We start from the raw sequence: 25,878 nt of genomic DNA, 5'->3' as shown, positions 1-25,878 counted from the left end.
GAGCGTCTCAGAGAGCGATCGGCGACACCTCCTCGTCTCTGCAGCTGCAAGCCTCGCAAGCCGCGGCTGGAGAGGGGCGCGCGGGCCCCCCCTGAACCTGAGGTGGCAGACTTTGGTCACGGTCCCGCTTCTGCGACGTTCCCCACCCCCCTGTCGTGCATTTCCCTTAGCAGCCGCAGGGCGGCGGCCTCGGCTCGCGCCGCCTGGGCGGCCGCTCCCAGGCCCCTCGGTCTTCCTTGGTGTCCCTTCCTACCTTCCCCAGGGCCAGCCGGCCTGGGACCTGGAGCAGCCGATCCCGCCCGTGGTTCACCGTCCACGGCCCCAAGGAGCTGCTGGCGTAGAAGTCCATAGGGTAGGGCTGCTGCCAGGAAATGTCCCTCAAGGCCACCGCCGCCTGGGGGAGAAAATCTGGACAGTGACACTTGCCGACATTTTTCTACGCAGGATTATTTAATTCAGCCCTCACGATGACCTACGAAGGTCCTATTATACCCATAGCATAGAAAGGAAATGTGAGGTTCAGAGAGCAGGAAGGGACTTGCGCAAGGCCACACAGCTAGGAAGTGCCTCCGCTGTAACCTAAGTGCTGCTCCACTGAGGACCCCTTCCAGGACAGAACTAAGGGTAAAGCCCATTCTCCCCCAGGGATTTTCAGAACCTAGTGTTACCTCATAGGGTGTGAGCAGCGGCTTGGGGAAGGCTGTACCCCAGTCGATGGACAGGCGTGGACATGCCACCTGCACCCACCTATAAGAAGGGAAATCAGGTCAGATCCTGGGGGAGGGGGTAGCCTCCCTGTTCCTGCCAGCATGCTGAAGAACATGACTGTGTCCCCAACACACTCAACGGGGCTTACTATTAATTCGAAAGTAAAGACTGTCACCCACTGCTGTTTAGAATAGCACTATGACATTGTTTTCTTGTTTCCTCCAATGTGAGCTTTTTTAAGGTTTTTATTGAATTTGTTACAATATTGCATATCTTATGTGGGATCTTAGCTCCCCAACTAGGGAATTGAAACCTGCAGCCCCCGACACTGGAAGGTGAAGTCTCAACCACTGGACAGTCAGGAAGTCCCTGACTATGACCTTTCTGAAGAGAGGGCTTGGGCAGCATGTTTGCAATCAGACCCCAGGATAAAATTTAGCGCCTGGTCCAATGCAAGTGCCAACCACCCCTCAAACTCATCTCACACAGAACGACTATGACGTAGCCGTTGCCTGTGAGCCCCCAAGCCAAAGTTGGGTTGACCCATAGCCAAAAGTAGCCCCTGCGAGATGAGTGCTCTCTAAACATTAAAATTTCATGGTCATGGGAGCACAACTCCAGCCTGCAATAGGTGATGGGCAGAACCCAGATTCTAAGCTTCCTTAGCCAGTCATCGCTAGATAGATTAAGGTGGGGAAACGTACACATCCACCTCGGGAAGGAGGCTGAGCTTGCTGGGGAAGATCTCAGAGAGCAGCAGCCTCACGAAGGGAAGTCCCAAGGCTTGGAGCCGAGATTCCAGGTGCTGTTGGGAGAGGGAGGCAGAGCTGGGGTGATCAAGCGGCCAAAGTAAATCCCTGGGCCTCCTGATTTTCTCAGCTGGGTTCCCAGCTAGTCCCCTTTCCCAAAGCCCTCTAACCTCCAGGATCTTGGGACTGCCTTGGCGGCCCAAAGTGCCCAGGATGAGACCCCAGGATTTAGCTGACCGGGCAGTGGCTATGGCTTCCTGGCGGTTGGCCTGCATGCGCTGGTGGTCATAGTGCTCTCTGGACAGGACCTTGCTGTAAGGGTCGTATCTGGAAAAGAAGCTGTCAGGGTCACTGGGACAGCCACTCACAGAACTTGTGCTGTACACACAGCTCCCTCATGCAGCACCTTGGTCTTCGGAACCTTCAGGCTCCATGCAGGCAATTAGGAACAGAGGCAAGAGCAGAAACTGCTACTGGGAAGATCAGTTCCACAGCTGGAGCAGGCATGAGTGAGAGAGGGTTCTAGGATCTGGTTGTGGATCCAGTGGATGAGGAGGTGCTGTGTAGCAGCAACCCTACGTCTGGGATCCAGATTTAGAACCTCAGATCCTCAGGGCTGGGGGCTGTTAAGTGGCCTTGGGGTGAGGAAATTTGGGGCTGACTGAGGGTCTCAGGGTCAGGGGACTCCACCCCCTTCCCAGCGGGTCAGCCCAGTCTAGCCAATACCGGTAAGCAGAGATGTTGGGGTTGGCGATCATGACAGACTCCAGGTGGAAGCGGCCATCTCCAAGATACCTGCAGCAGGGAGAAAGCGGGCCATGAGGGTGGGATGGGGCACCAGAAGCAGGCACCGGCTTGGAGGTCCAGAGGACTGAGTTCTTGGCTGGTTACACTGCGGTGTATATGAACTGGGACAAGCCATCCTTTAAAACCCCTCCTCCCACCCCCAAGGCCCTGGCTGTCTCACATGTAAAATAGGAGTTTGAACTGGAGGACCATTAAGGCCCCTCTAATTATGTAATGCAGAGTCTAAGAACTGCCCCTATCCCCACCCGAACCTTCTAGGGGAAGAGGAAAGAGCCAGCCAGGGTCATGGGAAGGCTCTAGAGAGACTAACATGGAGGTAGGAGGACAGACTGTCCCTCACCTAGCTCAGTACGGATGTGGGAAGTGGTGTTCAGGGTGTCATCTGGGCCATAAATGAGCTTTCAGGGTGTATATATAGTTTGACTACTCTCTGCTCAAAATAGCTCTTGGGTCCAGTTACTGAACTGTAATAAGAGCCACTGTTTACTGGGCTCATGCCTTCGGTGTACCAGGCCTGGGCTAAACACCTGACATATATGACTTCACTCAGTCCTAACAGGTAATCCTCCAAGTTACCCATTTCACAAAAGATACTAGTGAGGTTCAAGGATGTTGAGAAACTTGAATCCCCATTTCAAAAAAGATACAAGTGAGGTTCAGAGATGTTAAGAAACTTGCCCAAAGTCACACAGCTCTGTTAAGCAGTATACCTGGGACTTGATTCTAGGCTTAAACACCAGGCTGTATCAAGCAGGGCTAGGAGATGCTGTCCTTAACTGTACCTTCCCAGATCATGGAGGCCACAGCATGGAAGACAGTCCACGTGGCAGCTCCTTCTCTCTTGGGAGACCACACCAAATTGTGATGAATGGCCAACACACAGTCGGGGTGTTCCTCCCTCCAACAGACACCCGAAGCCCCCAGGGGCAGGCATGTATGAGCTGAGAGTTATGTATGCTCAGGCAAGAGGGAATGCCCATCTGGGAGCAGGGCTGCCAGGGAAAGGGAAGGCCCTGATGTGGGCCTCTCTGGGGGCAGGGATGTCCTATGTGGGTGCAGCAAAGCTTGTAGGAGCAGCATCAGCAGCCCCGGAAGTGGGGCTGAGTCAGGGGACTGCCCCTCCGCCTTCCCTGCCATTAGCTAAGAATGGGGCTCCCCTCCTCAGTCTTAGCGGGGGGGGCTGTCGGCTCCGAGGCTGGCTGCATTCACACAACATTAAGCATTTCTATTACCTAAAATAATTAGGCAGCAGGAGACACGCTGCTCCTGCTCGTTAGCTGTCCAGATGCTAAATTAATGGGGCTGCAGCCTGGGCGTGCCCATCCATCTTCTCCAATTATATTTGCACCATTTTGAGCCCCACACTTGTCTGCCCCCATGAGGCCCTCATTCCTGCCCCACCCTGGGGATAGTCTTCTGGATGTTGGCCAGAGCACTGGAGAGGGAGCTGGGGAACCTGAAACCCTCTTTGGTCCCCATCTTGCAGGGTGACCTTGAGCGAATGGCTAAGGAATCTGAGACTCAGTTTCCTTTCCTGGACGATGAACCTCAGCGTTCAGAGGAACCTAGGGAACTTTTCCTATGTCTCTATGACTGGCCCCCCATTTTCCACTTACACCACAGCCTCCACCTCCTTGGGTAGGCAGGGAGACGTGCAGCCCAGAATCTCCCCAGGAGACAGGGGCTTGCACTGTGGGACACTCACACGATACTCAGCTTTCAGCTCTTGGGCGGCTGCCTGTAGGGAGAATGAGGGAAGGGAAGCAAGTGGACGGGGAGGGAGAGCCAGGCCCAGAGAACCAGCCTGGAGCACCTGACGTGGGGATCCAGGAAGAGCCCGGAGACCAGCTCACTTACCTGCAAGGTTGACACGAACTGAATGGTGCTGACCAGCGCAAGGGCACTGGCTGGGGGAAAGGTGAGGCGGATAGAGTCCAGGAGGTGGGCAGTGTCTATCCGGATGTCCACAAAGACATACAGCACCCGGAAGTCTTGGGCCGAGGTGTCCATGGGAACTGGGAGGAGAGAAGAGTTCAGGAGACTGTTTTGGAAGGCAAGAGGGGCAGAGGACAAGTAGCTTCAGCCTGAGGACAGTCGGGGGGTTCGGGGAGGTGGGGAGGATAGTGTCACGGGTCTTTTAGAAGCTCCATCTCTGCCACTCAACTGGGGGGTCCAGCCTGCTCTACTACCAACAGCCTTTCAAACACCCACAACTGGGACAGCAGCATGGTTTCCAAGGCAACCAAGTCCAAAGGCAAGCTCCACCCATGGAGCAGGAAGGCCAAGGCCATCCCAGATGCCAGGAGGGACCCATGCGCGCAAGCAGCACCAGGCACTGCGATGGAGACGAGCGTGCACTTCCGCCTCCCTGCCGGGTCTGGGCGCCCTGGCGGCCTGTACCCAGGCAGCTGTGGCCATAGTGGACCAGGAAGTCAGCTCCCAGGGCTCTTGCAGTGAAGTCGTCCACACAGCAAGCCCCGTAGGTCACGTCTCCCATCACCATCACTTCGGCCTCCGTGAACCTGTGGGGGTGGAAATGAGGGGACAGTGACACAAGGAGTGAGGTGGCAGAGAGACCTGAATGTGGCATATCTCAGGGCCCAGCTCTGCTCTGCCTGCCTCTCCCAATCCCTTGGGTTGGCAACTGCCACTTCTGCCAACAGAGTAGGAGGGGCCCAGCTGCTACCTCCCCCAGGTCTGGCAGCAGCTCCTGGAACTCTAGCTGTATGCGGATGGACTCTGCAGCGCCCTGGTTCCTCTGCCCAGACTCCAACTGCAAGAAGGACCCCCGCCCCCCAGCCTCAGCCTGGCATACATATGGGTCAACCACAGACCTCCGCTGCTCTGACTCATCCCACCCAGAGCCAGATGCATGCACATACTGGCAAAGACACCGGTTTCCACGCCCTGGCACTGTGACGCGTGGTGGATGCGCATAACCTCCCAGTCGCCCAGAACCCCTGCTGCCTTCCCACCCTTAGTCAAGGCCCTCTGTGCCAGGATGGGGGAACCCATGAACAGCTCCCCCACAGCACATGGTGCCACCCACATGCCTCATGCGTCAGAAGAGTGGGCTATGGCCAGCGCACTGCCTTGGGATCTGCTGCCAGGCCTGAATCACTGGGGGATGGGGGTGGGTGAGGAAGACCCCACAGCCCCTAAACTCACCACAGGAATGGGGCCAGGGGCCCAGCTCTTCCCTGAGACCCACCCCTGGGGCATGGAGTCCGGCTCAGGGACAGGGAGGTGGGGGGGGTGTCTCCCTGTTCTTCTCCTGGGGGTGTGGTGGGGAACACTGAGCTGCTGCCAGGCAGCGCCCCTCCCCCCACACCACCCCTTTCCCCAAATCAGGCTGTGCACAGAAGCAGATTATTCAGCTCCTTAGAATGCAGCCCAGGCGTCTGAGTCAGCCGGAGCACTTAATTTTTTATAGATTAAAATGTATGCAAATTGGCCTGAGCCCCAGAGAGCATCCCCAAGGGGCAAGAGGGTGGGAGCAGGGAAGTGAGTCTGTGGCTGCGGGATGCTAGGCGGGGTGGGGGGAGGGCAGCAGCAGGGAAGTGGGAGGTTCCCATCACGAGATGACCTCCCTTTCTTGTTTCGCCTTCCCTGTTCCTGTGCCGGTTCCAGATGGCTGAGCGCTCACCCCCCTCCTGAGGATGGCTCATTGTATTGAAGAAACTTAGATGAGGGAGGTGGAGGAACTGAATACCATCTCCTAGGCACTTCTCCTGCTGCCAAGCCCCCCTTGCCCCGCTCCTCCAAATGTGCCAGAGAAAAAGTCTCCCCCCATAGCCAGACTCCACGCTGACCACCCAGCCCATTCTAGGGTCAACTCTAGGGGCTCTCAGCTTCTTCCTGAGGCCCCACCATCTGCTCTGGGCCCAGCTTTGAAGACAATGAAATTGACTCATTTCTCCCTCCCAACTTCTTTTTTTTAGGGAAGGGGAGATTTATAGAGACAAGGAGGTATTGTAGCAGGCTAGGAGTTTAGACTGGGGTTTTTCCCTTGGTGTGTGTATGGTTGTGGGAAGGAACACAGTAAGGCAGAGGTCCAGAAAGGAAAAAAAAGGATGTCGATAGCCAGAGCTATAATGGACACTGGGAAGGTCTCGGTTCAGCTTCCTCAGTGCCCCAAGGCTCACCTTTCCAAGATATCCACAATGGTACAGGCGAAGAGGAGGAGGCCTTCGGGCATTTGTAAGGCCACTGCAAGAGAGTGCAGAGACATGAGAGCACAGGGCTGGGAAAAGGCTGGGATGGGAACACCCCCCTGGCTGGGTCAGACCACCTCTCCAACTGTACTCCAGCTCAGAGCTTGGGGGGCTCACCCTTCTTGGCCTGGGCCTGTTGGATCCTCCAGATGGTCTTGGGAACCTCAAAGTTATAGTTGGAAGGCAGGACTTGGATGGCCGCCTGCAGCTGGGGATTGTTCAGGATCTCAGCCGGGATCTGATTGGCCAAGCGGCCCCGAGGGGCTCGACCTAGGATAAATGTGAGAGGCCTGAGTTGGTGCCTGGCCTAAATCACAGCCAGACCTGATGGAACTGTTAATGCCACCCAACTTTAAGGCCCAGATCCCAGAAGCCAAGGAGATTGGCCCAGCCTTCTTCCCCACTGAGTTCATCCTGAAGCTGGAGAGACAACCCACTGAGCTAGGAGGAAGTCTGTGTAACTAATTTCCATGTTATGAGATTATTGGGAATCAAGGACTTGAATGTGTAGCTCACCCTGAGAGTAGAGCTGGCACCAGGGGACACAACTGAGGGGAAAATGGGAAAAATATCCACACAACTGCCCCTTGATAGAGAACAATCCTGAGGAAAGCCCAAGAGCCCAGCCAGCCCAATCAGTCTGGGAAAATGTCCCTCTGCTCCCAGGCCCTGAGAAAGCCTTGAAGTTCTGAGATCCTAGATATGAGATCTATAAACAAACTGTTATAAGTACTAATTTAAAATACTTTCTTCCTTACTCGAGTCCCATTGACTATGTCTACACTGGTTAATTCTTGCTTCTTCCCTCTCCTCATTCAAAAGGTAAATAAGCACCATACATTTAACCAACTTAAGTTCCCTAGTTCCATCATTCTCCCCCACTTCCCATTCCTGGAAGGCTGGAAAGAATACACTCTAGTCAGGACTGTAGGCAAACAGGTAGGATAGAAAAGTGGTCTTGCCCTTTAAGGGCTTGTAGTCTAGAGGGCGAAATGTAGGGACACAAATAATTACAACCCCCCACCCCCAAGATTAAAGGAGAAGAAACACTGTAGTCCTTTAGGAAGCCTACAGCCCCTTACTCGGCATCCTTACTTCCCACAATGCAGTTTAGCCCAACCTGGGCATCTCTTTAGGCACCAGACAGTTCAAGAGTGTGAAAAGGCGAGAAATGGGACTCATTTAGCGAGTATTTATTGAGCCTGTACTATTTGCCAGAACTTCTACCAGAGATCCTGCTAGACTGACACTTCAGCCTCTGTGTGTGGGTACGTGTTTGGGGCAGCAGTAGACACAGGGGTGATGATGGTGATGGTGCAGTGGAGAAGTAGAATGGCAGGCTGGGACCCTAAGTCCCGATCTGAATGTAACCACTGCTATGGTACTTGTTCAGTTGTTTCAAAGGCCTTGGAACACCAGTTAAGTGCCTCTGGGCCGGCCCTCACAGAAGCTCCTCTGACAGGCCCAAGTCCCTAGTGGTTGCAGGGTTGTGGGAGCCGCTAGTCCTAGCAGCTCAATTTGTCCCAAAGGCCAGTAGGCTCCTCCTTCTTTACCATTTGGCTGTAACCTTTTGTTTACGTCAGTATTCGCCGGTAGACGGTGAGATCCCTGAGAGCAGGGTTGCAGTCTAGTCCCTGCACCTAGCACAGGCCTGGCATTCAGCGGGCGCTCCATAAGTGCCAGGTTAATGAAACCTTGTGCCTCTTACGTAAAGCATTCTCTGAAGGCAGACTTGAGGAATGCCCCGTCCAACACGCCTGGCTCCTTCCCTCCCCGTCGGGTCCGTCTCATCCTTGAGTCTTCATGAGTCTGTCTGCCCGCCAAGGCAGGGAGGCAGCGTTTCTGGCTTGAGGATTACAAGCTTCTAGGAGGGGTTGCTCCCGATGGTGCCCTAAGGTCGCATAAGAAAGACCGGTCCCCCTGGACTCCAGCGACAGTGACTCGGAGCGAGTGACTACGAGACCCTCCGAATCTGGCGGAGAACGGCATCGCCGCCGTTAAAGTGGGCTGGTCCTGTCCCTGACTCAGGGGCCCTACCCCGAGATGCGAGGTCCGGAGGCCGCAGCGTCCTAGCACCCACCTCTGCCCGGGCCGTTTCGGCTGCAAGACTCTGCGGCCTCGGCCGCCACCAGCGCCGCCATCGCCAGCGGACCCACGTTGGGACCAAAAAGACAGCGCTAGAAGAATGCAGAGAGCGCAGACAGTGCGATAGATCGCCGATCGGCCAGCGAGGGGCGGGGATTTGCGGGGCGGGGACCGTGAAGGAGAAAGATAGGGGCGGGGCCAGAGTGGGCCACTTGTCTCAGCCGGGAAGGTCGGGACTCTTGGGAGCCCCTAGTGGTCGTCGACCACTGTGGTTCCGTTCTCCCGGCGACCCTGTCCCCTCCTCCCCTTGTGAGCAGCCTGAACCTGGCTCTCCTGGACAAGTGCCCTCCTTTGTAAAGACTCCCTGCCCTAGTTCGGGGGACGCAGTCTTGTAAATGGAAGCACCGCCGGGTCTTCCTTCAGCTCCCCTATCTGCCCTCCTGATAAGCCCTGGACACCTATGGGCGGGGCCGCATTCTCTGCCTCAGAGGATCCCATTGTCCCTACAGGACAGAACTCAGCGCCCACTGAGCCAGTGCCAAATTGAGTCTTGAGGCCGATTTCCGGAGTGCTGGGATGCCCTTACACCTCTAGAACCGACAATGTGGAAGGTTCACTGTGAAAAACTGCTACCAGGGTAAGGACTCCAGCCTGAGTCTTTCCTGGGAGAAAAGGGAAGTCCAAGGACTCGACTGCCTAAACCTTCGGGATTCTGGCCAACGTTTACCCCCCTTGGCTGCTCCTCTGGCCTAGGTAGCCGGCCTATAAGCTCCTGGAATCCCAAAGAGAAGGCAAAGTGGCCAGTGGGACAGCCTTGACCTTTGGAAGAGCCGACTGCCTGCAGGACTGGCTTTCAGCAAGGTCTGCCCCACAGAGCAGTCACCCCCAGGGCCTTTTGCCCACCCAGCCCTCTGGCACCATCTTCCTCTCTGCTCTGTGTGAACACAGCTGGCCCTTTAAGGCAGCTCTGTGGCCTCAGGCTCCCCTGGAGGCCCTCCCTGCTTGGAAACTCCTAATTAAGGTGCAGAGAGAAGTGAAAAACAAGAAACCAGGGACAGGTCCTGCCTGGGACACTGCCCACAGAGGAGGGCTGGCTGGGCAGGCTGGGAATGAGCAGCCGGGGGGCAGACCAGAAGGGGTCAGTGCTCTGCCCCTCAGACCCCCAAAGAATGCTCTTAGGACAGTCACACCTTTGGACAGGAATGTGGCCCAAGGAACAACCCATCAGTGTGATGAGAGTCCAGCCTGCGCTTTCTCAATCCCTCAGGTTCTCCAGACCCCCAGTGTGGAAGATCTGAATTCCGGGGTCCACTTGAGTCCAGCCCCTCCACATTCAGGACACGAAGGCCCAGTCTGTGGGCAGCTTTAGCTCTGGATGCAGCTGAGAGTCCCAAGAGGGAAAGACCCGCTTCAGTACAGAGTGATGGCCTTTCCCTAGCCGGCCCCGCACCCCTTAGGACCTTTCCCTCAGCAGAAGTGGGGCCCACTGGTAATAGAAGGCCCCCATCCTCTTATAGCACCACCCCACAGCCTCTGGCCTGAATGAATTGTGTGGCCCCCTTTAGCAAACAAGCCTGTGCCTGAAGACCCTGCTGTGCAGGACACTGGGGGCCGTCATTCAACTTAGGCCGAGAACACCTCCATCTGTCCGTGGGGGTCTCCCTGCCAGAGTTACTCAGCAGTCTGAGTAATTACTGCCTGACAAGAAGGCGGGCACAGCGCACCCCCACCTTACACTACAGCACCCGCCTACAGTCGCCCCCACCCCCTGGCTGGACTCCAGAACAGCACCCAGCCCTCCAGAGGCCTGAAATAACTCTGCTTCTCACACTCACGCCCAGCCCCAGCCAACTTTGCCTAAGATACTGGAGATTGCAGGGCAGGGGGTCATGGGGAGGCGGCTTGGGGAGGTGGAAGGAGGTTTATCATACCCTGATGCAGGCTCATACTTCAGCACTGATCTGCTGTGAGATGCTGAGCGAGTTGTTCAACCTCCCTGACCTGGGTTTTACTGGCGGAGGGCCTCTGCAGCTCTGTGTCCTCAGAGTTCAGCTAGTGTCTGCCTGGCAGGGCTCAGACAGGATTGCTCAGTCCAGTCCTGCAGCTAGTAGAGGCTAAGAGAATGCCTTACCTGGGGTTTCTATTGCAAGATGGACCAATCTTCTTAATCGTCAGCACAAGCTCACTTTCTCACCTCCAAGCCATCTACACATTCCTTCCTGCCTGTCCTAGTCTTTCCCCTTCTCAGCCTGATGAATTCAGCCCTCAAGACCAACGGCACCTCTTCCGTGAAACCTTTTTGGGTGGTCTTTCAGCCCCTTACAGAGCTAGCAGAGTCCCCACCCACACTGCCTCTTCCTAGCACATTCTAAGATAGCTATGGGTCTTCCCCTACAGAAGCTTGCCATAAGCTTCTGAAAATCCAAGGCTTTGTTGTTGTTGTTCAGTCATTAAGCCACATCTGACTGTTTGCAACCTCATGGACTGCAGAATACCAAGCCTATGTAGTTAGCACAAACCTCAGTGTTGCTGAATGCATGTATGAGTAAATGAATGATACTGGCCTTCTTTTTGAGCTTCCTAACATGGCAAGTTTATCTCCAAGGAATCACACGACTCTCTCACTTCAATTAGATCTCTGCTTAGATGTCACCTGCTCAGAGTGCTTTCCCTGATCCCCTCTTATCAGCTCCAGAACAAAACCTGACTTATTTTTTCTTCTTCCAAGCAAGATCTCATCTGGACTTTCCTAAATTGGTCCCTAATAACGGTAAATTTCACAAGGACAGGGACTTTGCCTTTTTCATTGACTGAATCCCGGAAGACTAAAGCTCTATACTGACAGTCCCTCAATAAATGTGCCTTTAATGGGTGACTTAGGCCACTCTTTTCCCCTGTTCAGGACCCCTCTTATCTCAGGCCAGTAGGGGGTGCCGGCCTCCACCAGGGACTGGTCCGGCCTTAACCTTCTTTAAGCTCAGCCCAACTGGTTCCCAGCTGGACCTGCTTTTTAGGCGGTGCCGCCTCCATTTTCCACGAAGCCCCAGGCTGGGTCTGTATAGACTGAGGGACAACAGAGTTCCCCCTAAGCCGAGATAGTCTGGCTGAGCCCCACATCGGTCTTTCCCTCGCTAGGATATGCAGCTGGGCCTCCCCAATGCTTGTTGCCAGGTCTAGACTAGCCAGGGGGCACATCGCACTCGCCTCCCCCCAAAAAAGAACATGTCCTAGCACTCGGGATGCGATGCGGCTGGGTTTGCTGGAGCTGTCCTCGGCAAGGAGGAGCCGTCGAGCCTCTGAAGAAGAAGCGGAGTCGGCCAGTGAGGAGATGGGCAGGGGTGCGGGCTTGTAATCAAGGGCTCTGGGCGGCGGTCCTCGCATCCCAGCCGGTGGGCAGAGCGCACGCTTCCAGCCGCCTGTTTCGGTGACCTCCATCTGCGAAGGGCGCTCGCCCGGAGGGGGTGGGGCTGCGGGTGCAAGCTTCGAGAAGCCCGCGGAGCCCGGGAGGGACTCTCGAGTGGCCCGACGACCGGCCCGGGGACTGGGGCAGGTACTTGGACGGACGCGGGCCGAGGATCGTCCCCGGGGGCGGGAGCGGCGAAAACACCTTGGGAGGCGGCGCCGCGCGGCTGAGCGGCGCTGCCCTGGGAATAGGACGGCGCTCGGCACCGCGAGCTGAGAGCACTTTCATAAATTTTGTATGGGAGGCGCTCCGTGAGCGGGGGCGGGGAGCGCAGAGAGAGAGGGAGGGAGCTAGAGAGCGGGGGAGGGAGGGAAGGAGGAGAGGTGGGGGAAGCCGGGGGGAGGAAGGGAGGCGCCCCACTCCGCCGATCGCACGGTCCTGCAAACGCGCGCCGGGCGCTTTCCCCGGAGCTCGGTGGTGCGTGCGAGCGCCCTTTTGCAGCAGCCGCGGCGGCGGCGGCGACCCGAGGGGGCGGAGAGTAGGGGGCCGCGGCCAGGGGACCAGGGGGCGGCGTCCCCCCTCAAAACCGCCTGCAAAGTGCTCGAGGTTGCAGAAGCAGGCCGCCGGCTCCGCGGAGAAAGCAGCTCGCCCCGGGGGCTGCCGGGCAGAGCCGCGGTTGCCGGTGGGCGCCGGTGCCCTCGGCGTGGGGCTCGGGCTCACCATGCCCCTGTGGGGCCGGGCCGCCGGGCACCAGCGGATCCCCGGCTTGCCCCCGCCTCGACGCGCACGGATTAGCTGCAGCCGGCGCCCGACGATTTGAATCCGGACCCCGGGAGGGAGCGCGCCTAGGCCGACCTCGGAGTGGCGGCCCCGCGGCCAACATGCTTCGCAAAGGTGAGTTGGAGCCGCAGGGGCAAGTTGGAGTTGTATGCGCACGGGGCAGAGTCGCGAGCCTGGGAGCCACCCGAGAGCCGCCCGGCGCCGGGGCTCCCGGTCTGGGAAGCAGCTCTGGGAAGGCTAGCGGGCTTCGCGGGGACTCAGCCGCAGAGGGAGTGGTGCTGGGGGAGCTCGGCCCCCGAGGGGGCCTAGTAGCGAGACTCGGGATCTGCTCCCTGAACCCAGCGGCCAGGCCTAGAGATCTGGTTCGGCGAGGTCATTTGGAGACCACAGTGAACTACCTGTGATGGAAGAGGAGCCGGCCTCCTGGGACCTTAGCTTTGCCGGTATAAAGTTTTTCACTTGCAGCCTCCATCCCCCTCGCGGACCCACGCCGCCAGCTTCCGCCGCTTAGGCGGGGCCGGGTTCGACCCGCGCTCCGGTGCAGCCGGCGGTCAGGCGCCGCGCAGCCCGGGCGCTCACTCACCGCGCGTCCCGGCTTCCCAGGTGGGGCCCGGACGCGGGCACCTTCCCTGCACCGCGCTTTGGTGGTCCCCAGGGATGGGCTCTGGGCATCCAGCGGCCGAGGGTTGGTGGCTAGCGCCCGAGGTCCGGTTCCTCAAACTTTCCTTCTGCCTGGAGAGGAGGGATTGGAAGGCGGAGGCCGTGCCAGGAGCGTGCGCAGCCGGTGCCAGGCTTAACTTGAGGACAGCTGCCCCCTCCCCCCAACCACCACCTCACTACGACCCTCGGGCCGCCGGGCTCCTAGCAGAGCGCTGCAAAGTTGGCGCGGGCGCTGGGGAAGTCCCGCCGCGCCCCCACGTGGCTGCCGCGCGGGGAGCGGTCCCCAGGGCCCAGGGAGGGCAGGTGACCACGCCGTGAGCCCGCGGGCTCCGCCACCCGCCGCTCGGGCCTCTGCGTCTACCTCTCTCACCTCCCAGGTCCGGGCAGGCTGCGGCGCCCCGCCGGGACCCCCTCGTCCCTGGCCCGGGCCGAGCGACCGGTGAGCCACCCGCGCCTGCGGCTGGCTGCCCTGGCCCTGCGGGAGCCGGCTGAGGTGGGACCTCAGGTAGCGGAGGGGCCTGATCCCTGAGCTCCGCGCTCCAGCCTTAATCCGCCCCTGTTTCCATGGCAACAGACCGAGGTGTCGTAAGCACGGAATTCTGACCTCACAGTAGGATGGGAAAGGAGAAAATGGGCAAGGGGAGGTGACGCGAGGAGGGGGAAGCGAAGCCCAGGGATGGGCGGAGAGGAGCAGATGTGGGGGTGATGGAAGAGACCCCATAAGCTGGTGGGACAGGTGCGTGAAGAAACCACGTCTGCGCTGGAAGCCCTAAAGGCTGTGTGGCGGTCCTGGCTGGCTCAGGCCAACCGATGAATCTGGGTCGCCCCACTGTGTGAATAGCCACCAACTTGTGTGTGACTTGTATCCTCCACGTGGGTCAGTGCTGTGCAGGGTGGGTGAACGCTGACTGCCTTTCACTGTGGGTGGGAAGTCTCTGCGGCTGGTTGGAGACACCACTCCAAGGATACACTCCAATTCCTTTCCCCAGCTAGAAAGGGACCAAAAGTCTTTTCAGCACCCGCCAATGCTGGCCAGAGTGTGTCTGCACAGAGAAGGTGCCTTTTTTTTTTACAGATCTGGGCAGCCTGGACCTGGATCCTGCAAACTTGCCCCAGTGGGGAAGGCTTCCCGGGTAGTTCTGAAGGCCGCCATGTCCGGGCTGCAGGTCTGTGATGGAGATAATAGAGAGCAGCTGACATCTCATTTCCCTTTTGGTCTTTTGTCAGTTTACAGTTAAAAATGAGCCACGAAGCAGCCCACGCATTTTATTTATATGGTTGAGGTGTCCAGGGAGGCTTGAGCAGCCTCCAAGAGCCTTTTCTCCCATCCTCGCTAGCCAGAGACCCAGCTTGGGATGAACCCAGTGCATTCTGGGGCCTGCTCCCCAGCGGGAGGCTCCTTACCCTGCCCAAGATATGGCCACTGGAGGCTTGGCAGTCACGTGTGTTTGCCACTTGGGCTATTTTTCCCTTCCTGCATAGCTCGGTTGGTGAGAGAGATTCTACCAACAAAGAGGTTTTCACCTGGATTGGCCGGAGGGAAGCAGAGCAGAGAAGTCCTTTGCTGCCCTGGGCCATTGTGTGGGCAAAGGGCTTTTATTTTGGTCCTAGTCTGGGTAAATCTCTCCCTTGGCCCCTGATCCTGGTCACCAGGATTGGTCTCTCTTGTGCATACATAACACAGGGCACTCAGATTTTCTGTGTGGATTCTAGGTATGTGCCCAGAGACAAAGATATGCCTGGGGCTGGTGGCAAGAGAGGTGGCCATTGAAGTTTCTGCTTCTCGAGTGTTCCCAAAAGCTCCTGGCAAAAATGTCATAGGATGAAAAAAAAAAGGTCATAGGATGGATTCAGGTATTTGTCGCAATTTCCCTGTCCATCAGATGCAGAAACCTACCTGGGGTCCTGGCCCTGGGGAAAGTTTCATAGTTTAATTATGACTTGGAAAAGGGTTTGAAAGATGATGAAAGAGTAGCCTTTCCTAGATCCCGGGAGGAGAGAGGACCGTGAGCCCTACATATCCTGCGGAGAAACCCCAAAGAAGGAAGAAGGTAAGAGTAGGCATAGGACCACAAGGGTCACGTCTCTGATTTCTGGTTGTCCTATGACAGTTAATACGGTGTTGTCCCTGGGCAGGACATTTTAAGAACTGGGGGTGCTACCTTGCATCTCTTAATGAACAGACTCTCCTGGCCACAGCCCCACCTCTGTGAACCTGAACATCCTCGAGTCCTCAGTGGATCTTGCTGCTGACTGCGTTGGTAGCTGAAGGCTTCAGCAGCTGCCCTGCTGGCTTTTCCATCTCCCAGCCTAGCCTGGCAGAACCGGGGATATAAAAAGCAAATCTCTGGTCAGAGATGAGAGGCAGGCAGGGCAAGTGAGGCCCCGAGCCACTCAGCACCATCTAGGAAGGAAGAGTGGCCTGCTGGGTTTTTGCTTGGCCAGAAGTGGCCTGCTTAAGGTCAGGATCTATGGTTTTCATTTTTAGAGCTATAAAAAACAGAATGCCAATCAACAGCCTCTGGGTGAATACAGAACCTTTCCTTAAAGTTTTTGTCTTGTTAAGCAAGGAAATAGAGTGCCAAATAGGCTTTGTTAAGTGGCAGTCTAATTAATAATTTAAAATCGTGTAGCTGTCTTTCATTAGAATTTATCTGTACATCAACCACAAAATCAGTCAAACACACTCATTTATAAGTTAATGCCATCCCTGAATAATTCAGCAAGAGCTAGATTAAGGCCTACAACCCAATAAGATGCATTTTGTTCTTTTGGTTTCCATAGCCAGATGGGCTGGCCTGGTGGCTGGATTGGGTCTCTTTTGTGGGAAGAAGGGAAGGTAGGAGGCAGAAGGGACCATGGGGTTGTCAGATGCTTGGTTGATTTGCATTCAGAGGTCCCCTAGGGAATCAGAGAGTCTCCATGTGTCCAGGTATAAGCAGGCTCCCCTTAGAGCTGTTAGTGTTGTGGCCCTCCTTAGCCCCAACAGTGAAGGGAAATGGAGAGTGTTCCACAGCCAGCCAAGACATTCCCCTTTCTACTAGAGGAAGTGTAGAGAGGGGAATTACAAGATCCCTGTGTAGAGGGATGAGTTACAAGCCTTTTTAGCCCAAATCTAGGTACAGAAGTGGAGTTCCAGTCTTCCCAGCACAAGTCTGTCCCATTCAAGGAAAGCAGCCCAATGAAACCAGTTACACTTAGAGAGTTTCCTTAACTGGGAGCTTCTGGACTGCTTTTCCCCTCAAAGTTCCTGGTCCTTACACCAGCAAAGAGAAGCCAGGATGAGGAATTTTGAGGAAGCACCAGGTCACCTCAACAGAGAGAAGAGGCATAGTGGCTAAATAAAGTCCTTGAATGCATTTCTCACCAGTAGCGAGAATAAAAGCAAGGAAAGAAATGCAGTGCTCCCCGTTTGTGAGCTAAGACGATGTAGAAAATGTGTTTTGGTTCCGCCCCTGTCATGCCAGCACGAGGCCAACTCTTCACCGCAGTTTCCAGGTCTAGTTGCTGCAGAGGAACTGTTCAAGACCCAAACTCCCAGCGTGGACGCACTGACTCCTCTACTGCAGGAACGAAACCGAGTTTCTGATCTCGGACTCAGGCTGCTAAGCTCGACCCCCACTGCCCTGGAGGGTACAGTGGCTCTGTTTTAGGAGACCAGGTGGATAACCAGAGCAGACAGTGGACTTGACACGGGGAGAGGTTCTTAGCCAAGTCTGAAGCGAGGAAGTCTCATTAGGAAATGGAAAAGACAGGGGAGGCTGGTAGGACTGTTTGCCCCCTGACCTGTGGCAGAGTTGACAGCAGATGGGATCTAGGAGGGAGGCTTGTGGGGGGGTGAGTCCAACTCCAAGCTTTGAAGTCAGGGCCTGAGAAAGGACAGAGCAGAAGTTCAGTCTCTGGAGATGAGAAGGAGGGGGCAGGCCTGCTGAAGGATGTCAAGAACGGATCTGTTTGGTGCCATCTGCAGCGAAGTAGTGGTTAAGGTTAAAGCAGAGAGGAGATGACAGGGAGGGAACAGATGGCCGAGGAAGCAAAATAGCTGGCAAACAGGAACAGAGCCTCCAGGGACAGCAGAAGGCAGGACCTCCATGCAGAATGCCGGAAGCGGCCCTTTCCTCGGGGTGCACTGGCCAGGCCACCTGGGTGGAAATGAGTCTGACAGAGGAGTGATGCAGGCACCCCAGGGTGAGGGCTTCCTCGAGGCTTGGGAGGAGACCTCACATGTGCTTAGTCGCTCAGTCATGTCCAACTCTGTGGCTCCATGGGCTGTAGCCCACCAGGCCCCTCTGTCCATGGGATTCTCCGGGCAAGAATACTCAAGCAGGTTGCCATTTCCTATTCAAGGGGATCTTCCCTGACCCAGGGGTCAAACCCATGTCTCTTGCATCTCCTGCATTGGCAGGCAAATTCTTTACCGCTAGTGCCATTTGGGAAGCCTAAGAGAACACTTAGGGAGACGTCAATCCCAAGGCGAAGCGGGGGTCCAGAAGCAGGGGCCTCCTTGGATGCCGTTGAACTGGGGTGAAAAGGTACAGTCGACTTGGGGTCCATCACTGGAGCAAGGGGAGGCCACTGTGGTCCGATCACGCCTGGCCAAGCCTGCTGGGAGGAGGCATGGATGCGAGCAGGGAATGGGCAGCAGAGAATGGACTGTTCTTCCTCACCTGCCTTGAATCCAATCCCACCGGACTCTGTCCACATGCTGACAATAGTGGCTTATAATTAGTGACGGGCCAAGCTAAGTGGACTCCATGCCTAGCCTCAGGTGGTCTCCACAACCACCCTTCGAGATCAGTCTGTGCTCGTCCCTGCCATACAGATAAGGAAACTGAGGCGCAGACCAAATGAACTCCCTGACTCTGGCTCACCCAGCTGGCACACTGAGTCAGGATGCCACCCCAGGTCTGTCTGCCACCACGCTCTTTGCCTCGCTCTCTTAACCTCTCAGCTCCACTGCCTCACACGCCCATGTGCCTTGATTTATGTGACATTTGTTTTGCGAGGTGCCGGGCACTGCTGAATCTGAATCACTCGAGTCTCATTACAGAGTTCCCTGGTAGTTCCCGTGCACTCTTCTTCCGGTGTTCCTCCAGGAACGTCTCTGGTTGGGACCTGGGGCTCCTGAGACCCCAAACCCCTCTCTCAGTTGCCCTCCTCTACCCTGTTCCCCCACCCTTCTCTCCCCTACTGCTTCCTGCACTGCTGTCTTCATTGCAGACAGAGATCAGACAATGAAGCATCCTGTCCGCTCTCAGGCCCTTCAGGAAGGCGGGGCCCTGGCTTATCAGGGGGCTGGGCACTCTGCATATGTTGCTCTCCAAGGCTCCCCTTCCAGGCTGTCCTGGTGGAGCAGCTAACACAGCCACACCCCAGAATGGTTGGTGACTGGGGAGCAATAGCCCCAGGAGGTGGCACTTGGCAGGCTGGATGAGGGGCCGGCGTCCCTCCACCTGGCCCACCTCCTCTGGAGAGTTCCCATGGCCCAGCCCTGGCCAGTCAGCTGGGCAGTAACCGCAGGTCCTCCACACAGGGTTTCTCCTGCCCACTTCCAGCCACGGATGTGTACCCGAGAGACCCATTCTTCCTGCAGTTTGGAAAAGAAAAGAGAAGGCGGAGAGTCTAGTGGATCTCATCTTGGGTGCAGAAGAGCACATTCCCACCTCTCAAGGAGGAGCGCCCCTCTCCTTGGTGGGGGCAGGACGGGGTGTCAGAGCTAACAGATTCAGCAGGGTGCTTTGGAACCTGTGATTATCCTCTAATCAGTCAGTGAAGCTGGGATCCAAACCTGCAAACGTCCCCTGCTAGGTGATTCAGAAGAGGGGCTGTGGAGGCCTCCAGGCCCACCCAGCAAGAGAGTTGCCACAGTGCTGTGTGTGTGTGTCTGCGCGCAGAACCACACCTGGGGAGCGTGCAACAGGTTCCAGGAGTGCTCGCCAGAGGCCCCCGGTGGCAGAGCTGAGCTTCCCGGGTGCCTAGGTTGGCACTCCCTCCACTGGGACCACCGGCAGCACGAGCGGCTGGTGAGCCACTCAGTGGGGGCCCCCTGGGAGTGGGCGGGCGGGCCAGCACTGTGCGTGCCACATGTCGGGAACAGAGCTCCAGTGGGTACGTGGCTCGCCCACCCACACAGGGGGGTGGGCACGACTTGTCATCATATGTCTGCCAAGGGACACAGGACCGCAGCCCTAGGAGATGAGGCCTCCTGGTAGCTCCCTGGGCTGATTCCACAGGGCAGTGGCTCTGTGGTCGGGGTGGATTTGCAGGAAATGGAGCAAAAAATTCTTCCCCAAGTCAGGAGGAAAGCAGAGTTCCCAACTCTCAGCCCACAGAGGTGGCATGAGAGTTGCTACTGCCTCTGAAATTGTTGGAAGCAGGGTTCGCCATCTCTCTCTCCAGGCACCTGAGCCAATGCATGCATCATGAAGGGGGCTTTTATGCAGAGATTCATGAGGCCCTAGGGGGAAAATTGGCATTCTTCTTACGATGATTTATTTATAGGGCGATTGGATGATGGGGATACGGAGGCTAAGGTGCCTCCATTAGTGAGAAGCGCACAAGGCAGGAAGCCTTGCTCTGCCTTTGACATTTCAAGAGGCGACTCCTACCAGGGAGCTGCTTTTTCTTTTAGAAGGTTTTACCTTTAATGTTCTATTCATGGCCTTGTCTGAGCAGGCTGGGAGGAGGTAGGAGTAGGCGGTGCAGGGGGCTTTGGGGGAGACAGGCCAGGGTCGGTCACTCAGTGGCCAGCGTGGGGCGGCCGGGGCAGGCTGGGCACGGGGCGAGAGCTGTGGTCACGGACTGGCAGCCCGCCGGCCAGCACGCCAGCCACCTCCACGGCCTGAGCTGCAGGCGGCCGGCCACGCAGTGTTTACTCTGCTGTCTGTCCCTGTTTTCCCTGGCCGCCCGGCTCCACCGGCAGCAGCAGCCTTTCACAATCCTGGCTCTGGCCTGGCCAAGGCCCTTTTCTCGCTATGGACTCTGGGGCTGTGGACAGAATCCCAAACTTGAAGCCCCGGGGCTGGATTTGCTTCTGTCTCTGTGACTGACTCACTAGGACCCCGGACGCTGGGCCTCAGTTTCCCCATGTGTCATATAATCAGATTGATAATTTGGCAAATGTTTTGGCAGTAGGAGAGTTTCTTCAAATGATGTCCAGTGTCAGAGCCCAGAATACAAAGCAGATAGCTCAGGTGGCCCTGGTCACACCTGGCTCAAGGGGCCTCCTCCTCTGGCCTTACTGCTGCCCTGGAAGCTCCTCCAGTTTGGGGGCTGGGGAGTCCCCTGTGGTCCCCCACTAGCAAGCAGTGCAGGCAGGAAGGCCACTGGCTGTGTCATGTGCTGTGTGCTGACCCAGAGGACACCACACTGCCCAGGCCTGGGTTGGAGCTCGCTCTCGTGCAGTGGGACTTGGACTCCTTGTGACCATTTAGCTCGCTGGGAGAAGCTGTCTACACTTGGAGTCCGCTTACCCTTACCTACCGCTCACCCCTCAAAGAGAAGAGATTCAGTGGTCACTCCATTGCCACCCCTCTGGCCTGACACTGACCCTACTGGACATTTTCCTCATCTCACCTGACCTGGTGACCCTTGACTATGTTTTCCATAGTTTCCCTCGACTTCCCCGATGGCGGCTCCCCTGGTCTTTCTCCTGCTTCTGTGGCTCCTTCTCAGCCTTCCTTGCCAGCTTCACTACCGCCTGCCATCCTTCCAGTGTGGTGCCTCCTGGGGGCATTGCCCTGGGCCTGTCTTCTCAGGGTGTCAGCTCAGCCCTGGGGACGTCAGCTTGTCTACAGCTGCAGGGTCCATTTACTGACCGCTTCCCCTCCACATCTTATCGAGAGCCAAGATGTTCCTTCTGATCTCCAGGGCCATCCATCCAGCTGACCCCCCACCCCCAGATGTCTCCACTGCAGCCGCACAGGCCCCTCAAACCTGGCATGTGTGAAACGATGCTCCTACTTCGACCCTGAGCTCTGAGCACCCTTACTTCTTCCCCATTTCTCCCATTTCAGCATGTACACCACCATCCTGGAAGGTACCATCAGTCGGAGAACTGGACTCACAATGAGCCCCTCACCTCAGCCCACCACTCCCCACAAGTCCATCGAGCAGTGATGCCCCTTCTCCCTCAGCATCCTTTGCACCTCCCTTCCCTGCTTCCACCCTAGCCTTTGCCACCATCCTCTCCTGGACCACACCAGCAGCCCCCCTGCGTCTACTCCTGCCTTCACCCCATCCAGCCTTCACATGGTGGTCAGAGTCTACAGTGCCACAGGATCTTGTCCTTCCCTTGTTTAAAAACCTTCAGTGATTCCTTGTCTCTCAGGGGCTAGTCTAGACGTCCCAGCTTGGCAGTCAATCCTCTTCTCTTGTCCCACCTACAGCCCCACTAAGCTCTCCTCTCCCCACTCTCCGCTTTGAACTCTGAGGTCCAGGTCTAATCACCTTCTTTCAGTCCCCCAATGGAATTGTTCTCTCTCTGTCTCATCTCTAAAGATTTGCACAAGCACCCACTGTTGCCCAGAACACTCCCTGCTTCCTTCTTTCCCTTCACGCTCATCCTTCAGGATTCAGCTTACATGGCACTTCCGCTCGGAAAACTTACCCGGGCTAGGGGAGTGGTCCTCAGTGTCCCACTGTTCCCTGTACCCCGGTCACAGTACTCAGTTTATTTTATTGCAATTACCTGTATGTCATTAGCCTTCCTCACTGGATGGCAAGTTCCATGAGGAAACAGCTTCCTCTTTATCCGCCTCCCCAACCCTTCCAGATCTGTTCTCCACTCTTCTCCACGTGCTGTCTGTCCCAGGAGTTTGTTCTGTTGAAGTTTAGCCATGAGCTTCCAGTCGAGTTCAACCGATGGGTGGGTCACAATGGACTCTGTGTCCCTCCATCACGGGTCGGCCAAAGTTTCTCCCAGAAGTACAGCCTGAGACAAGGGTTCAGGTGCAAGTCTCTATTTGGGAAGGATCCTAGGGAACACACGGAGAGGAGCGTGGAAGTGAGACAGGGAAGGGAAGAAGCCAGTGGCAGCTGTGCTGCCTGAGCTCTGAGCACCCTCACCCTTCCCCATCTCTCCCATTTCAGCTTCTGCACCGCCATCCTTACAGGCACCATCAGTCGGAGAACTGGACCCACGGATGAGCCCCTCACCTCACCCCACCTCTCCCAGAACTCAGACCCACTGGGGAATTTCAGATACAGTCTAGAACATGCACCTCAAAGTTATTTCACCCCAAGGGGAGGGAGCTGGGTGCTTATACACAACTCCGGTCCCTCACTGGGTGAGTGTTGTTCCCCTGAAGGGAGCAAAGATAGTTTCTGTGCTAGAGAAGGCCCTCAGGCAAAGGAATGCAGGTTCTGGCAGTTGGATGTCAGTCTGGTTTGTGCTGAACCAGTGAAAGTTCTCCCAGCAGCTCTGTCTCCGCGCTCGTGCTCAGTAAGAGCTTCCTCCCCTCACTCCGCCCCAGGGATGGGGAGTTGGAGGGATAGGGGAGTTGGAGTTAGGGGAGGGGGTGCCATGGGAGGAGGGAGGGGGCTGTAAAAGACATTATCTATTAGGGTTTCCTGGGGCTTCCCTGGTGGCTCAGTGGTAAAGAATCCACCTGCAATGCGGGAGACCTGGATTCGATCCCTGGGATGGGAGGATACCCTGCAGAAGGAAATGGCAACCCACTCCAGTATTCTTGCCTGGAGAATCCCCGTGGACATTGCTTGGTGGGCTACAGTCCATGGGGTCGCAAAGAGTTGGACGTGACTGAGACTAAGCATGCAGCACAGACACCCACTGTTCTCATCATCATTATGTGCTCATCAAAGTACTCAGTCTGACAGTGCTCTGTTTTTCCTACCAGGACCCGACTGAAAACAGCATCCTGCAGAAAATAAAATGTAGCGGGAGTATGACACTGGGTAAACAGTATTGAATCAATAACTAATGTCGTGTCTTTATGAGTTGACTAGCGATGTTGATTGAATGACTGTACACTACGCTGGAACACAAGGAACTTAGTATCAAAACCCAATTTTTAAATTGCTCTGTAACTGCAAGAAAAAGTAAATCATGATAACTTAGGGCTTTAAAAAAAAGAGAGAAAAAAACTTTATATTAGGAACTAGGAGAAATTTTTTTTTCTTTCCTTTTTTCTTTTTATTTGTCACTGTTAATTTTTATTTATTTACTTTTGGCTGTGCTGGCTCTTCATTGCTGCACAGGCTTTTCTCTAGTTGCGGTGAAGTGGGGGCTCCTCTCTAGTTGCGGTGCATGGGCTTCTCATGGCGGTGGCTTCTTTTGTTGTGAAGCACAGACCCTAGGGAGCAAGGGCTTCAGTGGTTGCAGCACATGGGCTCCGTTGTGGCTCCCAGGCTCTTGAACACAGGCTCGGTAGTTGTGGTGCCTAGACCTAGCTGCCCTCAGTATGTTGGATCCTCCTGGATCAGGGATCGAACCTGTAGCTCCTGCATTACCACTGAGCCACCAGGGAAGCCCCAATATTACTATTTTTTTAGTGAGGAGGGTGGAGAAAGGTGTCTCACACTTTTCTCTGTGCAATGCCTCATTAAGAGCAGAAAAGGCAGGTAGTATTAGCCCCAAGTTACAGATGAGAACACTGAGGCGCAGAGGGGCCACTGAGCTCATCAGGGCCTAGGGCGGTTGCTGCCTCACTCCAGCCCAGCTCCACACCTCTGTAGGAGGACGAAGCCAACAGGCAGAGGAAGACTGGGCAGCCGGGCCACAGAGGACTTCCAACAGGGCAGGGGCTGTGCTGGGGGAAGAGGCAGCACTCTCGCTCACAAAACTTTAGGGCTGGACTTGGCAGGTTTGTATGGAACAAAATTTGCACTATTGATTCCGTGGCAAATGGAAAACCTCTCGTGGACATTCTGGGCTTCAGAGATCTGAAATGTTTAAATAAGGCTGGACCGAACATGAGGAGATAAAATTGCCAGGCCAAGCTGAGCTCAGATGGTGCCTGGGGTGAGAACACGCTGCGTCTTTTGCCTTCTCTCCCGTCTGTGAAAATGACTTTTTCTTTGAACCACTTCCTCTCCTTGCAGGGAGGGCTCCCGGGTTGCTGCCCAAGCCTGCGGTAGATACAGAATCTCTGAGCAGGGGAGAGAGGCTGGGACAGTCCACAGGGCCACGCTCAGAAGAATACACCAGCCCAAAGGGGAACTGTACCACCAAACTGTGGGGCGGCAATTGGCCCCGGGGCTGCCTCGAGGTAGCAGTGCTTATCATCTCCCTGTAATTGGCCCACTGCCCCTGGTGGGCTGGTATTTCCACCTTCAGTGAACAAATGTGATTACAGCGATTCAAGATATCTCACTGGAAATGGGGAATTATTGCAAAGAGATGCGTGACCTGGACTCTAGAAACCTCCACGAAAGGGGGTCCCTCTAAGAAGGAGCAGCCTCTGTGTGATCCCCCTCATGGACTCCTCTTCTACTCAAGCCAGCTATTACTGCCCCCACCCCACTGTCCCCACTGTCCGCACTCATGACTTTTCACTTCTCATCAGGCCCAGTATGGCCACCCAGGGTGGCTTCTTCCTCCTCTTCTTTTTTAAAAATTTACTTATTTGATTTATTGGCAACACACAGGATCTTTGCTCTTCATTGCAGCATGTGCGATCTTTTAGCTGTGGCATATGGGATCTAGTTCCCCAACCAGGGATTGAACCTAGGCCCCCGGAATTGGGAATACAAAGTCTCGGCCACTGGACCACCAGGGAAGTCTCTGGGCTGCTTATTCTTCAAGACGGCCTTTCACCCCTCTCCTCCCACCACTTAATTGCCCCACATCCTTGGTATTCTCAGCTTTATTTATTTAGGCCATGCCGTGCGGCGTGAAGAATGTCAGTTCTCCCACCAGAGATTGAACCTGCAATGGAAGTGTTGAATCCTAACCACTGGACCACCAGGGAATTCCTATTGGTATTCTCAGCTTTATTTCCCAGAAGGAAGACCCCAGCTGAACCAGCCATGTTTTTCCGTGTCAGACCATGGATTATCTGTCCATAGATGAGCTGGACATCTTTTATCGTGTCAGCCAAGAGAGGTTTGGGAGGGCTCCCTCAGTTTGATAAACATTAAACATTTATTGAGTGCCTGCCTTCTGCTGGCTTGGCCCTGAGGATGAAGCAGTGAACAAAAACCAAATCCGCTGTTCTCATGAAACTTCCATTCTAGTGGGGAGAACAGACAATAAATGAGCAATCAGAGACTTAGCTGGTGGCCCAGTGGTTAAGAATCTGCCTGCCAACACAGGGGACCCAGGGTTCAACCTCTGGTCTGGGAAGATCCCACATGCCTCGGAGAAACTAAGCCTGTGGTTCAGTTGTTCAGTCATGTCCGACTCTTTGCAACCCCATGGACTGCAGTACATCAGGCTTCCCTGTCCTTCACCATCTCCTGGAGTTTGCTCAGACTCGTGTCCATTGAGTCGTTGATGCCATCCAACCATCTC

The 25,878-nt window shown here is 55.8% G+C and overlaps 2 protein-coding genes and 1 long non-coding RNA gene across 7 annotated transcripts in view; 2 read left to right on the top strand and 1 right to left on the bottom strand.

Annotated features, from left to right (window-relative positions):
- Positions 1 to 7: 7 nt before the first annotated feature.
- Positions 8 to 13,872, bottom strand: DPH1 (diphthamide biosynthesis 1). 5 transcript variants are annotated; one of them, XM_061390672.1, is made up of 12 exons: positions 13,777 to 13,872; positions 6,596 to 6,748; positions 6,410 to 6,473; positions 4,665 to 4,786; positions 4,122 to 4,279; positions 3,881 to 4,002; positions 2,184 to 2,252; positions 1,628 to 1,784; positions 1,413 to 1,513; positions 669 to 747; positions 254 to 394; positions 8 to 97 (listed from the first exon to the last, which is right to left on the bottom strand). In XM_061390672.1, exons 3-12 carry the CDS (start codon positions 6,460 to 6,462, stop codon positions 8 to 10), a joined length of 1,092 nt encoding a protein of 363 aa, XP_061246656.1. In that variant the 5' UTR covers positions 6,463 to 6,473; positions 6,596 to 6,748; positions 13,777 to 13,872. The 5 variants fall into 5 exon arrangements, with proteins under 5 accessions (XP_061246656.1, XP_061246653.1, XP_061246652.1 ...); XM_061390669.1 differs by lacking the exon at positions 13,777 to 13,872 and adding an exon at positions 8,559 to 8,666; XM_061390668.1 differs by lacking the exon at positions 13,777 to 13,872 and adding an exon at positions 8,032 to 8,665.
- Positions 12,413 to 25,878, top strand: part of RTN4RL1 (reticulon 4 receptor like 1) — a 74,570-nt gene continuing 61,104 nt past the window's right edge. Inside the window, exon 1 of the mRNA XM_061390673.1 lies at positions 12,413 to 12,860. Within this exon, the coding sequence (XP_061246657.1) occupies positions 12,848 to 12,860 (13 nt within the window). The 5' untranslated portion in view covers positions 12,413 to 12,847. The remainder of the gene's footprint in view (positions 12,861 to 25,878) is intronic.
- LOC133231924 (uncharacterized) lies at positions 13,950 to 16,803 on the top strand. The gene is made up of 2 exons (XR_009731265.1): positions 13,950 to 14,261; positions 16,628 to 16,803. It is a non-coding gene; the product is annotated as an uncharacterized LOC133231924 (long non-coding RNA).

This window comes from Bos javanicus, chromosome 19, assembly GCF_032452875.1.
Source record: "Bos javanicus breed banteng chromosome 19, ARS-OSU_banteng_1.0, whole genome shotgun sequence".
Classification (NCBI taxonomy): Eukaryota; Metazoa; Chordata; class Mammalia; order Artiodactyla; family Bovidae; genus Bos; species Bos javanicus.
The sequence above is the reverse complement of the archived record's forward strand: the minus strand, read 5'-3'. Positions and strand labels throughout refer to the sequence as shown.

Coding starts and splice junctions, on each gene's coding strand:
- DPH1 (XM_061390668.1), bottom strand. CDS start 8,152: ATGGAGCGCCCGCTGAATGCCAGGCCTGTGCTAGGTGCAGGGACTAGA. Junction 4,003..4,121: donor AGTTCGTGTCAACCTTGCAG/GTAAGTGAGCTG, acceptor TTCTCCCTACAG/GCAGCCGCCCAAGAGCTGAA. Junction 748..1,412: donor CTCCTTCCCGAGGTGGATGT/GTACGTTTCCCC, acceptor CCCTTCTTATAG/GTGGGTGCAGGTGGCATGTC.